This window comes from Hippocampus comes, unplaced genomic scaffold (assembly GCF_001891065.2).
Source record: "Hippocampus comes isolate QL1 unplaced genomic scaffold, H_comes_QL1_v1.1 scaffold99, whole genome shotgun sequence".
Taxonomy (NCBI): Eukaryota; Metazoa; Chordata; class Actinopteri; order Syngnathiformes; family Syngnathidae; genus Hippocampus; species Hippocampus comes.
The window spans coordinates 526,596-542,593 of record NW_017805134.1 but is presented as its reverse complement, the minus strand read 5'-3'; the positions used below and the strand labels follow the sequence as shown (position 1 = coordinate 542,593).

The 15,998-nt window shown below is 44.2% G+C and overlaps 1 protein-coding gene and 1 long non-coding RNA gene across 5 annotated transcripts; both read left to right on the top strand.

Moving 5' to 3' along the window:
- On the top strand, window positions 1-15,822 carry ttyh3a (tweety family member 3a). Of its 4 annotated transcripts, none has more exons than XM_019866448.1 (16): window positions 1-253; window positions 549-744; window positions 2,484-2,653; window positions 4,115-4,226; window positions 4,337-4,563; window positions 5,084-5,179; window positions 6,716-6,788; window positions 6,917-6,992; window positions 8,265-8,320; window positions 8,811-8,903; window positions 9,796-9,888; window positions 10,409-10,545; window positions 11,490-11,663; window positions 12,307-12,385; window positions 12,860-12,961; window positions 14,469-14,555. In XM_019866448.1, exons 2-15 carry the CDS (start codon window positions 619-621, stop codon window positions 12,938-12,940), a joined length of 1,593 nt encoding a protein of 530 aa, XP_019722007.1. In that variant the 5' UTR covers window positions 1-253; window positions 549-618; the 3' UTR covers window positions 12,941-12,961; window positions 14,469-14,555. The 4 variants fall into 4 exon arrangements, with proteins under 4 accessions (XP_019722007.1, XP_019722008.1, XP_019722009.1 ...); XM_019866449.1 differs by having other exon boundaries at window positions 2-253; window positions 12,310-12,385; XM_019866450.1 differs by lacking the exon at window positions 12,860-12,961 and having other exon boundaries at window positions 3-253; window positions 14,469-15,822.
- LOC109513791 (uncharacterized) lies at window positions 12,968-14,083 on the top strand. Its single transcript, XR_002167863.1, has 2 exons — window positions 12,968-13,530; window positions 13,576-14,083. It is a non-coding gene; the product is annotated as an uncharacterized LOC109513791 (long non-coding RNA).
- Window positions 15,823-15,998: the final 176 nt, after the last annotated feature.

The window sequence follows — 15,998 nt, the reverse complement described above, 5'->3', positions numbered from 1 at the left end:
GACGATTTGTCAGCTGGCTGAGTGTAGTCCAGAGAGGCTGCGTTTGCGCCAGACTTTAGTCCGGTCGCTTGCTTGTAGAGGCGACCCCGTCGCGCTGGAATTTAAAAGTGCAAGCGACGAATCGCGCAGGCAGCTCCCGACGACTCCACGACGCACAATGACGAGAGAAACAAAAGAGACTTGTTGTTTTCAATCTACCAGCAGCTAAACCGGCTAACATTAGCCGACGTAACTGGGACGACACTGAGACGGGGTACGAGCACTTCAAACATTTATTTTGTGACGACAACACGTTGTAGTTGTCGTTTCGCTAAAGCTAAAGTAAACTTGCTAACTAGTCGCTGGTGATGACTAGCTTACTAGGTGATGCTAACAAGCACTAGCTCGAAACTAGTCTACTACCCATTCGTGAGAGAACAATAACATATCACAAGCTGCTAAATAATGCATGGATGCCCTGTGGAGGATGCCATTTTGAGTGGGTTGTAGTCTGTTATATATATTTTTTATACGTCAGCTGCTTTTCAATGCGTTTCCCCCTCTGACAGACTTATCCGGAAGGACCCAGTGTGCATCCTCGTCGACCTAAAGCCGAACTGGGTTGACTGTCGGTTACCCATGGCTGCTGTGGTTGGTTACACGCCACCGTGGTGGGTCAACCTGCTGCACCGACTTCCACGTTTCAGCTTCAACTTAGAGCAAACGAGCAGCGATTTTCAGCCGTGGAAGTGGACGTATCAACAGGTACACATCCATGAGCATCCATTTGCCATGATTTGATTGATTTATGGGTGGATTTTTATTTCCAACTCGGGATGAAAGAGATTCCTTGGCGACAAAGGACATGTGAGCACCTGTTATTCTGCTTCACCTTTTGAGTCCAGTCACCATCTGTTGACTTACTATATCCGTCTTTCGGCCTATTCCAGCCTGAAGACCAGCTGGTATTGTCTAATCCAGGCCAAAGCAACCTTTGACTTGGGCGGGGGTCTCCTGGCCATTGTTTTCTTTCTCTACATTTGGGCAATTTCTTGAGGAATGATTGTTGAATTTAAAGGTTGAATTATCACTACATTCAGGCAGTTGAAGAAGAGATCTAGGAGCGCTTCACTATCTATTTCTTCGTTGTTTCCTCACTTGACATTTGGTCTTCATTTGTTCACGGTCATACTTCCCCCTTTTTAAGTGTGATTCAGATCTTGATTCCGATTGAAACAGGAAGACACTACCCAGACATGCGTCATCATCTTATTGTCTTTGTACTGACAATCATACAGTGAGTACTCTCAGAGGTGGATTTAAGAGTACACAACAAGCTTTTGTTTGGCTTCTCACATCTGCCAGTTTCAAACGGAATTGGCACCTTCTGACTTTGTTGTCCAACGCCCAGAGGTATCATTAAAATTGAAATCACTACCTCAGCATTCCAAATGTGAAAAGTAGTAACCGCTACATTTACTGAAGTAGCTTTTTGGATCAATCATACTTGTGGTGTAGTTTTAATGTAGCATACATTTTATACTTTTACTTGAGTATATTAAACGAAGATAAATTACTTTTATTCCGTTACATTGACCAAAGGAAAAGTCTCTCCAGCTCCACACAGTAGTACTTTACACAGTGACTGATTACAATCATACTTGTGGTGTAGTTTTAATGTAGCATACCTTTTATACTTTTACTTGAGTATATTAAAAGAAGTTAAAATATTTTATTCCGTTACATTGACCAAAGGAAAAGTTTCTCCAGTTCCACACAGTAGTACTTTACACAGTGACTGATTGGAATGAAGCATTGCAGAAATAACGTCTGGGTCATTTGCCTGGTGAGAAAATTAAGATGTTCACGAATGTAGTTGATTGAAGATCATTTCTTGTGGCTGATTTATTTTTATTTAAAGTGATATGATAAAATGAGGGCAATGTCTATTTGCATTACTGTATGTATTGTATTGCTCTAGTTTGACTTTGATGCTGACAAAAAAAAAAAAGGTTACCACTTGGTATGCAATTTTTTTTTCGCTCTTATCATTGTAATTATTTGGAGCATGGGTGTGTCTCGCTCATTTGGAGTGTGCACAAGCTCCCTGAAAGTACATCCACGCACCGCCAAAAATTTAAAAAAATTACCCCCTGATCAGTTGTGCTCTAAAACGTGCCCCAGTGTGGGACAAATAAAGGATATCTAATCTAATCTAAAACTGCCAACACCCCTGAATTTCTAATCCACACACACACACACACACACACACACACACTTGAGTCACATTCTAAACTGTACCCTTACTTGAGTAATTTTTGATGTCTCTACGCACTTAATGATACATTTTTTAGTACGAACCAATATTAGCACAATATTTTTGCGGTTGGAGCAATTCATACACTCTGAGTGGCATTTCTCTCCCGAACACTCAGGTAGTCCATTATCCTGACATTGTCGATTCAATGGAATCCATTATAGCTCCGTTACTCTATTGTCGACAGTCCATCCTGTTAGTTGGAGGTGTGGCGCTTGCCTGTCTGGCTCTGGACCTGCTGTTCCTGCTCTTCTACTCCATTTGGCTGTGCTGTAGGCGCAATAAAAACCCGGACCAACCCTCGGCCGACTGCTGCTGCACCGCCTGGTGCGTCATCATCGCAACACTCGTGTGCAGGTAAGCACAAGACAGCCCTTGACGACGTCACGCAAAGCGATTGAAGCGCGACCCATGTTTCCGCAAGACACGCGCACTGACGCCAATTATTTTCCTGCTGGGTTTCTTTTTGGTCAAAGTGTGGGATTGACCATCTGGACTTGTGTTGTTGAGCATTTGTTTCCTGGTTTCCGCCATATGTTGATGGGCCGTTAGTGAGCCATCATAGCTGATTCAGCAATGCACAAAAAAGGGCTGCAGGACCCTGATGAGGACATGTGAGGGCTGTATCACAATCAAGTCTGTCCCTCCATCCGGTTGCTATGAAAGGCATGTGCCCGCCCACCCCATTAATAGTAAACAAGATACACAGGAAGCATTTGTGTGCAGTTTCCCCCAATATTAGAAAAGCTGTCCATATTTTCCATAATTTCACCGCGGTTGGGGGTGAGGGGGTTCTGTTTGTTTTTGCTCTTGTCCACTCATTCCACAATGCAGAACATGAGAGGAAGAGATTAGCAGGCCAGGAAGAGGGAATACACAGTGATGTACACCACTTGTCTGTTCTGACTGACTGGTGCTCATGACATCGCCCCGCTTGATTAGAAACGCCACCGTGCTCTGGATGGATGTCACCAAAATGTCTGAATTGAGAGAAAATTCTTTCAATTCAAATTGTTTCTCTATATTCAGATTATTTGTTCTGATTTCTAACCATTGATTTTTCAGAGGAAATATATTAATAGTTGTAATCTGTTTTACAGTCAAACTTAATGTTAAACGTAATTATAGTTTCATATGAGGACAGCACAAGCATTTTAATTGGAATATTTTCCAAAGCTTAGCAGTGTGAAAACAAGTTAACCTCGGTATCTATATATTTTCTATTGCACTTGTCCTCTAGGTGATCTGGATTTTATCCTTAACATGGATGACTGAGAATGTTAAAAAAAAAAAAAAAACAACAATTGGAATTTTTATTGTGACAGAAAATGAAAAATGACTCACGATATTGAAGAATATGACAAATGCTCACTGAGGCTGCCTGGCTTTAACTTAAGAGATTCTGCCTGCCTCTTTTGCTCCCGTAAATCAACCCATAGACGAATTGTACATTATACTACAGAAAATAACATCCCAGGCCCTCCCCCATCGCTGCTTTCCTGCAACCGGAGGCCTCTCTCTCTCCAAATACGATCTGATAACCCAGCCAGAGGGCCGCCTTTGTCAGAACTGAGGCCTTCGGGGCGTACATACATAAGGGTCCGTTCTGCTGAGTTTCCATGGTTCAGCGTCGGGTGTTTGAGGCGTCTGAACTGACCGGGTTAATGTGGGGTTCAACCCCCATGTCCACTGGCTCGCCACCTCCCTCTCTCGCTCTTGTCTCCGCCGTTTGTCTTTTCAAGCAAATCCCAATCCCCCCCACACCAAACCCTTCTCACCACTCTGTCTCTTCCTCCCTTTCCTTATTCTCTTTGTCAGCGCCGGAATTGCTGTGGGTTTCTATGGGAACGGCGAGACTTGCGACGGAGTGAATCGGCTGACTTATTCCCTGCGCCACGCAAATCGCACAATCACCGGTGTGCAGAAGCTGGTGAGGCTTTGATTAGTGAATATATCACTTATTATTTTCCTACTTCCGCCACAAGACCTGTTGTGCGTTCCCTCATCCAACTTGATTGTTTGTCCCCTGGTCGGGTGCAGGTTTCCGACGGCACGTCCTCACTGAACGGGATAGTACATGGCAATCTGAAGGTGCTTGAGGTGCAGTACTCCCAGCACAGAGACTCCCAGTCAATCATCCGAAATCTGAAGGACCAGCTGGACAAGCTGGTCGGGCAGATGGTGAAGATCCCCTTCTGGGACAACAGTAAGAACCCAGTCTCTCTGGAGGAGCTGGCTGTCAAGATTGAAGTGTATGACTGGTACAGGTGAGCTGATCAATAACATGAAAAATGAAGGAAAACATCTTTTGAGAGATTTACCATTGTAGTCGTATGTGCAAATGTTTGTCCACTTACACCACCGCCTCAGTATCGCGCGTTGGGGGTCTCATTAGCTTGAGTCGTGTGGGCGACAAGGTGGTTGAGGTAATGAGCACAGATGTTGTCTGGGTCTCATTTTTTTCTTTGCCTTTCCACCCTGACGGTTACTCAGTAAATCATCCTTCACATCTGTTCATTTCTCTTCCTCGTTTGCTTTGGTATTATCTCGCCTTTGAAACTGATGAAAGAAAGGGGTAACAATGACAGATGAGGATGAAGACAAATTCGAATGTCATGACACCGTTGACCCGACTGCCGTGTGTTCCAATTATTTTTGGGGGAGAAAACAAAATGTGTGTGCATACAAACTGAGGTTTTACAAGATCATTTCTGGATTGAGAAAACTTGTTACGGCTGCTCAAAGGAAAAGTATCAGCCTCCTCATTTTTGGGCTTAATCCTCACAGGTGGCTGGCCTATCTCTGTCTGCTGCTCTTCGATGTCCTCATTTGTCTGCTGGTGCTGTTCGGCCTCATTCGCAACTCCAAGGGGACGCTCATCGGGTGAGTCGCTACACAAGAGGCACAATGACGGTGACACTGCAAGTGATTTGTGGCCACTGACACAGAAGGACCTGGAACGACGCTACATAAAAGTCCCCAACTCACATTATCTATGTAGTCAAGTCAAGATCTTTCATGCCCGATAAACTTGACGCCACTCGCGTGCGGCTGGTAAACTGAAGACACTTTGTGGCGCGCACACACTCCCCTGCCACTTTTATATTTCGAACAGTTATGTATTGTCTCACAGATTTATTTAAACATGGAAAGCTATGACTTACTCAATAACATGAAAAATGAAGGAAAACATCTTTTGAGAGATTTACCATTGTAGTCGTATGTGCAAATGTTTGTCCACTTACACCACCGCCTCAGTATCGCGCGTTGGGGGTCTCATTAGCTTGAGTCGTGTGGGCGACAAGGTGGTTGAGGTAATGAGCACAGATGTTGTCTGGGTCTCATTTTTTTCTTTGCCTTTCCACCCTGACGGTTACTCAGTAAATCATCCTTCACATCTGTTCATTTCTCTTCCTCGTTTGCTTTGGTATTATCTCGCCTTTGAAACTGATGAAAGAAAGGGGTAACAATGACAGATGAGGATGAAGACAAATTCGAATGTCATGACACCGTTGACCCGACTGCCGTGTGTTCCAATTATTTTTGGGGGAGAAAACAAAATGTGTGTGCATACAAACTGAGGTTTTACAAGATCATTTCTGGATTGAGAAAACTTGTTACGGCTGCTCAAAGGAAAAGTATCAGCCTCCTCATTTTTGGGCTTAATCCTCACAGGTGGCTGGCCTATCTCTGTCTGCTGCTCTTCGATGTCCTCATTTGTCTGCTGGTGCTGTTCGGCCTCATTCGCAACTCCAAGGGGACGCTCATCGGGTGAGTCGCTACACAAGAGGCACAATGACGGTGACACTGCAAGTGATTTGTGGCCACTGACACAGAAGGACCTGGAACGACGCTACATAAAAGTCCCCAACTCACATTATCTATGTAGTCAAGTCAAGATCTTTCATGCCCGATAAACTTGACGCCACTCGCGTGCGGCTGGTAAACTGAAGACACTTTGTGGCGCGCACACACTCCCCTGCCACTTTTATATTTCGAACAGTTACGTATTATCTCACAGATTTATTTAAACATGGAAAGCTATGACTTACTGCACCATGCAAGACGCTGATTGGTCGCCATATTAGGTATAAATTCTGACTTTACAAAAATACCACTGGCCAATAGGTTTTTGAAATGCACAGCATTTATCTACACCGCAAACTATAACTATTAATGAGCGTAATGATAAAATAAATTCTAACAGGTTCAATCAAACACAGACAAAAAGTACTTTGGTTCCTTAGCATTGTCAAGAATTCCTTTTTGGCTATTCCAACCCCCCACTAAATAATACCTGAGTCATAATAGCAAAATGTGTACAGAGATGTACAGGCAGAATTATTTTATCAGGTGCATGACTGATCAAATATAATTACGATCGATTTTTAATAGTTTGGTTCACCTCATACTCCTTAGGGTGTGCTTGTTTGGTGTTGTGGCTCTGGTGGTCAGCTGGGCCTCACTGGGGCTGGAGTTGGCTCTCTCTGTGGTGAGTGTCCGCTTCTGATGTCAATATCACACGAAGGTGGTGGTGGATTTCTCTTTTTTTTTTTTTCTTTTTTTTTTTTTTAACTGGTCTGACACCCCCCCAACCCCCTTCCCTTCACATTCCCCTAGACCTCCAGCGACTTCTGCGTGGCTCCTGACACATACATCACCCAAGCGGTTGCCAGCTATAGAGTAGTCCATAAAGGTATTAGTCACTCACTTGTGATGATTTATGGGCCCTATTTTTTTCACTGTGATGGTTTTTTTTTTTTTTTTTTTTTTTTTTGGGGACACTCGTGAGTGAACCGCCAAGTCTCGCCCCCCTGCGCCGCTCTCAATGCTGTGATTATTGTGCAGCAGTGAAGATGGCATTGTTCTAAAGAGCAAGGCTTGTCCGCCGCTCATAAAAAGCCTCTCAAAGTGGCTGCCAACAGTGTTACAGGGCAACTGGCTGCTTTTTCAGGCTGAATAGAAGCGTCGATGCTGCAGCTCGTTTTAGTAATTGCCTAAATGATGGCATGGTTGTAAAATGGCAAATTTTACAGGGAGCTCTGTGCAGAGTGGATGAGGCAAGTAAGGTGAATGAAGTCAGGGAAGGGATTATCAAAATAGATTATGAAGAGAACAGCAAGTACACTTCCCTCTCAAAAAAAAGTATTGGTGTAATTGTCCCCTTCACCTCTAAAGGCTTCATGACTGACGAATACAATCTTTTTCTGTGCTTTGACTTTGACAGGAAAGATAGTATTTGAATGGTTTCATGACTATTTTTCCAGCCTATCTCTTCTGCTTTCCTCCCACTCTGCAGTCGTGTCAGTCAGCTAACAGGCTCATAATCCATATGAGTAATGGCTAAGCCTTTTCACAATTGGAAGTGGTTGCATATTAAAACAAGCCTCAAAGACAAAAACCGCATTTGACGCTGCAGGGAACGGGCCGATTAATTTTTTTGCCTGTTTATTGTTCTGCATCACTCAGCCAATGTCAAAACTAGAGCACAAGTATTCCCTGTGTATTTTCTCATCCATCACAAAAGCTTTGTTCATAAGCGCAACACAACAATTGCGTTGACATCACAATGCGAGTATGCCACATTTATATCTTCGTTTGGTTTGGTGGCCGAGAACATGTTTTCATGCCCCGGTCGAGCTGACTTGAGTAACTGTGCTGATCTTGATACTGTGTTCTTGTGGGTTGAGACCTTGGCAAACAGACATGCTCCATATCATCTCGAACTTGTCAGGACTTTTTAGCCCCCAGTGGAAACAAACAGCGTGTTCGACTATCTTCCTTTTGTGGGACACAAAATGTAAGACGCCACAAGTGTGGATGCACATCCTGTGACTTAAACTGATGTGCCGATTGAAGAATAGAAAGTACTAGCACATGTATTCGCTCTTATCACTTTGTCGCCCGTTTCCACAAGCTTTCCATCAGTATGCGAAATCTGGTTTCATCTTGTCTGTTTTATCCACAGAAATCCTCGAGTACTACCTAAGTTGCGATTTGGAGCTAACCAACCCCTTCCAGCAGGTTTGTTGCTTCTCACAAATCCGATGTAGTTTGAAGCTTCTCACGCTCTTTTCCCCTGTTTTGCTGACGTCATTGAAATCCCCGCAGACGGCATCAAAAAAGCGCATTTTTCTGTACAATGTGGGGAATTTGCTGCAAGCGGGTGCAATGAATCACTCCCAGTGCCTCAGACGATGATGCACAAAGACAACAATCCCATTCTGCGGCATTTCCTGCGTCTTGCTTCGCCGGGTTTGTGTTGGAAGCCAAAAATGGGACGTCCCTTCCACAACAAATCTATAGTTTGACTTCATGAATAAATGAAAGCCTTTTGAGTACTTGTAGACATCTATTGTTAGCGCCACTGCTGTGAAGAAAAAGATGCTACAGTGCCTCCGATGTCTATCTTGCATCTATAACCTGTCATCATGCTTTCACATGATTTATAAATGGACGCAGCACTTGAGTATAAAACTAAAAATGTGAAAGTATAACAAATGTTCTCTTTCAGAAGCTATCTGTGAGCCACAAAGCGCTCGTCGAGATGCAGGACGACGTGCTGCAGCTTCTGAGCTCCGCCACTGGGGAATACAATCTTACTCGGGTAGGTCTCGGTTATACTCCTGACTGGACAGGCACGTCCATTTTGTGGCTTATCATTGTCATTCGTGATGATGGGCAATGAAGCGCAGCGCACTTGCTGACTGCCCACCTGGGGGGGCCTCGCATTATGTCCATTTAGCTACATTAGCCATTCGTTCAATACAACGCCGCATTATTGTCCTGGCTGTGTGTTGACGGGCACAAAGTGGAGCTCATTTCACTCTGCATTTCCCACGCACAGAAATGTGCTGAGCTGGTAGAAGCATTTGTGCGAGGCAAACAGACACGTTAGATACTAGAACAGTTGCGAGGACGGCGTGACGGGTAAATAAAATACAAATACAGTTGCCTTGCGATAGGAGTGCTTTGTTGACAGCGGCTCAACTCACTTGACAACAAATGGCAGTTTGTCAAGATAGAATTAGTCAGTATGACTCAGGCTGTTAATTGCCACTCTGTTTTGAAGTTTGTCGTATTAATCATCAAACAGAATTACACAATGTCTATAATGCGAACACGTAATCGGAAACGCCAAATGCAGCATTAGCATTATGTGGCGCTGTTCTAACCCTTTAAGAGTTGGATATTGGAACACAAGCGGTGCAGCAATACATGGGGCCAGACAATATAAACAACACACACGTATATATTCATTATCCTCTGCCAAGAATGACTGATATGAATTCGCAGGGCTGTGTGACGGATCAATGTTAATATTTATTGTGATCTTTAGATAGAATGTTCCCACTGTATAGAACTGAAGCATCACCACTCAATTCTTTTGTTTTTGAGCCTTTCTTGGTAGGAAGTCACGTTGATCCACGGTTAAGCTCATTTCTGCATATTTAGAGGGTTTTCTCCCTCCCCTCCCAACCCCCATTGTTCATTTCCAGGCAAGTTTGGAGCAGATCCAGCGGATACTGAACACGACTGAGATCGGCCTTCATCAGCTCACCGCGCTGGTGGACTGCCGCAGCCTGCACTTGGTGAGTGAGCCGCGATACGGAGACTGGCGGACATGCATGGGGGCGCCTCACTCGTGGGAAGGTGGCCCGGCCGGCGCTGATGTGTTGTGACATCGGTGCAGTGCAGCCCAAGTTATATAAAGCCACCTTTCTTCCGTGCTTGCTCATCTGACTCCGCTTGTCCTCTCAAATCACCGTCCTCTCGCTGGACTTCCTGTCCAACTGAAAGCGGCCCGATGATAAGGAGTTGCTCGGTTGCATCCAAATTCCAAAACAGCCAAACCTTCCACCCTCCTGCCGCATTACCAAGCCATGCATGCAGGATGGAGATTGTCGTGTAATGTGGGGGAGTGTTGCGCTTTTTGGATGCTGGTGAGAAAATGTGCTGCTTCCTGTGTGTGCCTGCGCGCCAACTGTGAGCTCAGCGGTTTGACCTAGTTTAAATGCGACATCTAAGAACGAACTGCAGCCTCCGTGTTATGAGCTGATTGTTTCAGTCTTTATGACACTGGTAAAACCGGCGTCGCTGACATGTCCGCAGGACTACGTGCAGGCCTTAACGGGTGTGTGCTACGACGGATTGGAGGGCCTCATCTACCTGCTGCTCTTCTCCTTCGTGACGGCTCTCATGTTCAGCTCCATCGTTTGCAGCGTGCCTCACACCTGGCGCAAGACGCGGTAAAGCACCTCTGAACCACATCTCGAAAACGGCGCTTGTCAAAACTGCTTGAAAGCTTTTCAGGGGAGGTTTTATGGCCACACGCTCCTTTGTACACTTAATAATGATTTATGATGACAAGCCCATCAATTAATTATGGCTTCATAAACATTTATTCCAAGGTCTTATTTTGGAATGGCCGCAGGAAGGACTCGGATACAGTAAATGCAGAGAACCATTTTTGTATACAATTTACCCTTCAAAACACTCGACACCAGCTGCATCCACAGTACTCAGCTCCCCCTCAGCTCTGAAATTGTGACGAGTCGGCCTAAATCTGTCGCAGCCACTGCCAGAGTTGATGTCATCTTCCACAGCGGGAAAGTGGAATGAGTCTTGATGCCTCTGTCCCAGCAACCATGGTCACGTTTCGCCGGAAAGCGTTCACACAAGCCCAGCTGTCCGCCATGTAATTATCAGACCCCTTTGGAGCAATGGGGGGAGGGGGGAGCGTTCATCTGTCTGATCACAGCTGGAGCTTCCTGTTTTAGCAGAGACCGCCTGTTTTCCCCAGTAGTCCATGTTAAGCGTGTTTAGTTTGAAGTGGAAAGTTTGTCTCTCATATTCAATTAAGCTTAAGGTCAAGTTAGAATGTGCTAAATCATCAGATGAAAACATGACTGGTGGAAACTTCACCTTTTGCGGTTTTTGCCTGTTAATACGTGTTGCGCTTGACCCACATGTGAGGTATGTTAGTAAGTGCAAATGATGTGCTTGTAATTTAAACTCTATAGTAGCCAGTGAAGACTACCCATTAGCAACTGTCTGAGAACAAACATAACAAAAGTGACCACGTGGCACCGCTCTGGTTTCCCTTTGGAGTTTTTTTTAATTTTACTTTTTTTTTAAACTGGGGCAGCGGCTCCCTCTGGTGGCGCCTTACAGTGTCTTCATTTCTTGGCAGGTTGGACAATGACAATGACAGTGACTCACTGGGCCGCGGCGGGAGGCAGAACCAAGACAACCTGTACCGCGTCCACATGCCCAGCCTGTACAGCTGTGGCAGCAGCTTCGGCAGCGAGACGTCCATCCGCGCCGCCGCGCATACCGTCAGCAACGCACCCGTCACAGAGTACATGTACGTGGCACTTTGGGTTTTAATCGTGGGGGTCTTTTTTTTCTGTAAGGGCTGCATGCACAACAAAAACAAAGGCCGCAAAAGACAACTTGACATTTATTTAAAATTTCTGAAACACAGTAAAACAATCCATCGGCTTAGTTAAAACATGGCAAACAGTTAAATGTTTTTTTAAAAATTAATTTATAAAATACATTTATCTAATACTTATTTTGATTCTTAATGATTCTCAGGACGAAACAAAACAGGGAAGCAATAGTTTTGGATTTTCTGATCTAGTTTTTTCATTTATTCTTCAGAAATTTTTATGTTCAAACAATTCTGAGATGATTTTTCTCTGTTCACAGCCCCTCCCTTTATTATTATTATTATTTTTTTAATGGCCAGACACCTTTCTGCAAATGGCCTACAGGCTGTTTAAAGCGAATGCACATGATTGAAAAGTAGGCGCTCCAGTCAGTATGTGCAGCTGTTGCACTCCAGCTGTGAAACCAAATAATCTCACGGGTGATGGGGTCAATGGGCATGATCTTCTCTACTAATCTCCACGTAAAAATGCTCCAAATAAATGTTTTTTACGTAGGCTTACATCTACACAACAGTGCATCTTTCCTCACTTTTGACCTCACTGCTTTTCCTCCAGCAGGGCTCAGAACGCCAACTTGCCCAACTCCCGTACGGAAAACACACCCTTGATCGGACGAGAGTCTCCGCCACCCTCTGTGAGTTCAAACCGGCCAATTGGCCTCTTACTACCGACGCACCTTTTCGCCACGTTTCCACCAAGCGCTATGGTTCAGCTTGGTGCATAAAGTCCTGATGCTCTTACCGCAATAGAAAGTTTGCCAAAAGGCAGACAGGTCATTTATTTTGCTGCCGCTTACACATTTTGACAGAAAATATTGATCCAAGCGGTGTTGTTTGGTCGGAACGTGGCTATTTAGAACCCTCATTCTGAAAGATCAGACAATATTCCTTAGTATTTCGAGCAAGTGCAAGGTGACAGTTCTCCGGTTCTCCTTCTAACAGCACCTCCAATCCAAAACCTCTAAAAGCCACCCTCTCCCTCTCCCACCTCCCATCGATGCCTCTGTGTCTGACCTGGACACTGTTTCACATTTCTTCTCTACACTCTCTTGTCGTCTTTTTTTTTTTTTTCTTTTTCCCCCTCCCACTCCCCCTGCCGATCCGTCCAGTTGTATTTGACTCCCGCCCACACTAACAGTGGTCACAGCTGGCAGCTAAAGCCTTCGGACAGCTCCAGATCGTTTTGGTAACCTCGTCTGCTATGCTAACAGGTACACAATATGGCAACTCCTAACCCTGTCCACAGTGACAAACTTTCCCCCACCTGCCAACTTTCCCCCCGAAACCAAACTCGACTCCACAGTGTCCCACCTGATGTTTGTTGCCTGTGGCCCATGACCCCCAGGCTGCATGTTTCCCCTCCCGAATGCGAGCAATGTCCCTGTGGATTATCCCTCTTCCCCGCGCTGTAAATATAATCAACAATTTCATACATTATCACCATGAGACACGTTTTGACATATTTGAGGAGAAGTGACGTAGCAAAATGGCATTATCAGTACAACCCGTGCTGTGGTAATAACAGTTGGAGATGGCGCTACTATAATTTCTTCACAACAGTTAAAACCTGACTTCAAATATGTATTTTTTGTAAGTAACCTGCACACAGGTGCAATCTCAATGTCTTAGAATACCACAAAAGTGTTCATTGACTGCATTAGTTCATAAAATGAAGATCATATTACGCTGTCAGTCATCACGCATATGAATTTCGCTTTTTGAATTGAGCGACTATAAAACGCAGAGTCCACAATATTCCGCTTTAGCGATGCGCCTGTAGGTAAGTTATTCAAAGCATTGTTGCATCCTAAACGTTGAACTGTAGGTAAGTTATTCAAAGCATTGTTGCATCCTAAACGTTGAACGATAAGATTTATATGGAAACAACAACATGACCTTTGCAAGGAGATGTATTATGCATTTTTCTTTTGTGGGTGCTGACAACATTTCCCAGGTATCTTAATAACATGTCTGTGACTTTTCACCTTGTGTCAAAATACCCCAATGATCACAGCACACACCATTTGCAGTCTGGTGTTGAGAGCCAGCCACTGGCAAGGTAGCTGTTCATACATTAAACGGTGTGTTAAGTGCGGTTGTTTAATATCCCACTTGATGGGGCATACCGAAAGCAGAGATGCAAGCGAGCCAGAATATGTCCCCTTAAAAATCCACAGACTATACACACTTCCTTTTCCTAAATTGTGCCGCTTCTGTGTTTGGATCAGTAGTCTCTTGCAGTTTTTCCCAACCTTTATTGAGCCAGGTGTCCATTTTGCATACATTAGAAAAATAGAATCAATCTCACAAAATATCACCCCCCCCCACACCCCCCAAAAAAATGCTGAAATAATGACTCACCACTCTGTGCCTGATATACTAGCAGAAAGCCGTGACTTAAGTTTGTGCTACATGTGGACGCCCAAGTTTATTGTACCTTCTGCTATATAATGAAAGAGCACAAAGGTCTCTCACCTGGTTGGGAAATACTGGCCTACTGCACTCCCCCTGGTGTTTTAGCTTGAAAAGTCACCAGTTTGCAGCCATGATGGGTGGTGCATGTGCAACTTCTGTGTCCCCACCGCACCCCGCCATGATGAACTTTTCTACTCATTGTAAAGAGTTGTGATGCTCGGGAGCGTCTCTCGGTCTCTGAGCAATTCTATTTGACTCATGTTCTGTTGGTGATGTTTTTTTCCATCTGCTTCTCACTCGCAGTACACCTCCAGCATGCGGGCAAAGTACCTCGCTAACAGGCAACCAGAGCCCAACCCCCCCGCGTCAGTTTAGCCGGAACCGGATTCAAATGGCTGACATCTTGAAAGCCACACCGCCTTGTTTTTTGTTTTTGTTTTTGTTTTTGTTTTCCCTCCCCTCTTTATTGGCTTCCTGTTATCATCTCGTTGGAAGATCTTTGGATCGCTCATACTTGGCGCTCACCTTTTAATCCAGATTCTTACCGTCAAATCAGGTGTCAATTTTCTGGAATTGATGAATCCTGTAACCTGACAAAAGGAGCATTTTTTTTTTCTTACCTGAAGTATGAAGACCTTTTACAGAGCAGTGGATCAGTCTCATCGCGATCTTGACTGATTCTACATTTCACAGTGTCTTTGCTACTTGTCTTAACTCTGATGTTTGGGACCAGTCATCGTGCAAAACTCAGAGCTTTTTATTTTATTTTTTTGTTGCTGTTGGAAATCGTTCGACGACACTCGTGAGCTGCCAAGCTGTGGATTTGGAGGATTCAATGAGCTGGCAATACTGGCAAAGAAGCCGTCAATGAGGGAGGAAGAAGACGTGCAAATACTTGAGACGTCAACATACTACTGGAAAACTATTCTCATAATTTCACTCCGCAGTTTTAATTTTCAGGCATGACGACGAAACTCAACTGTGACTTCTCCAAATCTGCCCGGCAGCAGCTAAGGGAGCTTTTGCAATGCAGCCGTTAACAGTTAATGTGAAGTGTGCATTTTTTTTTCTTCTTTTTGTAGAGTTTCAAACATTTTTGCATTGGCAATGCAGCATCTGACAAACAAATGTGTTTTAGCATTTCTAACAAATAGATGACGACGACGAGTTTACGTCCATTGTGCGCCGTCGTATTTTGTTGGCAGGAGAACTTCCAGGCGGTGCCAATCAAACTTTTAAATGTCTTAAATGAGCCTGATTCCCCCTCCCATACCCCCACCCCCTTCCCCCTCTGCCACCCTCAATCATTTTTTATGCTCTGTACACTTGTTTTTGTTTGGCCATTATGTTCTCGCTCTTTGTGTGTCTTTGTTGGGTGATGAACATTTATTGTAAAACAAAAAAACGTACTTTTAAAAATTCCTGACTTTTCAATTTTTTGTTTTGATTTCCGTTTGATTTTTAGAGTCTGAAGCCAGCACATTGTGTTGCTTCATTCATGCGGTAGCTATTTTCATTTTTAATCAGGTTTACTCTCTGAAGTTTTTATACAAACGCTTTAACATGTACATGGGAGAAAACAAACAAACAAAACTGTGGTTGTATTGAGTTTGACTTTGTCGCGTTTACAAAAATAAAAAAATAAGACCAAATTGAACTTTAGTCCTTCTTGTTGTTTTAATTCCGATATCAGACACTAGGTAGCAGCAGAACACCGCTGCTTTGTATTGACCAGCTTGTGTTAGACGGTGTATGTGTGTCTGTCTGAGTATTCCGGTTTCAAATGACATCCAGCAAATCTGAAACGATTACAAGAAGGACCAGAAAAGCCTC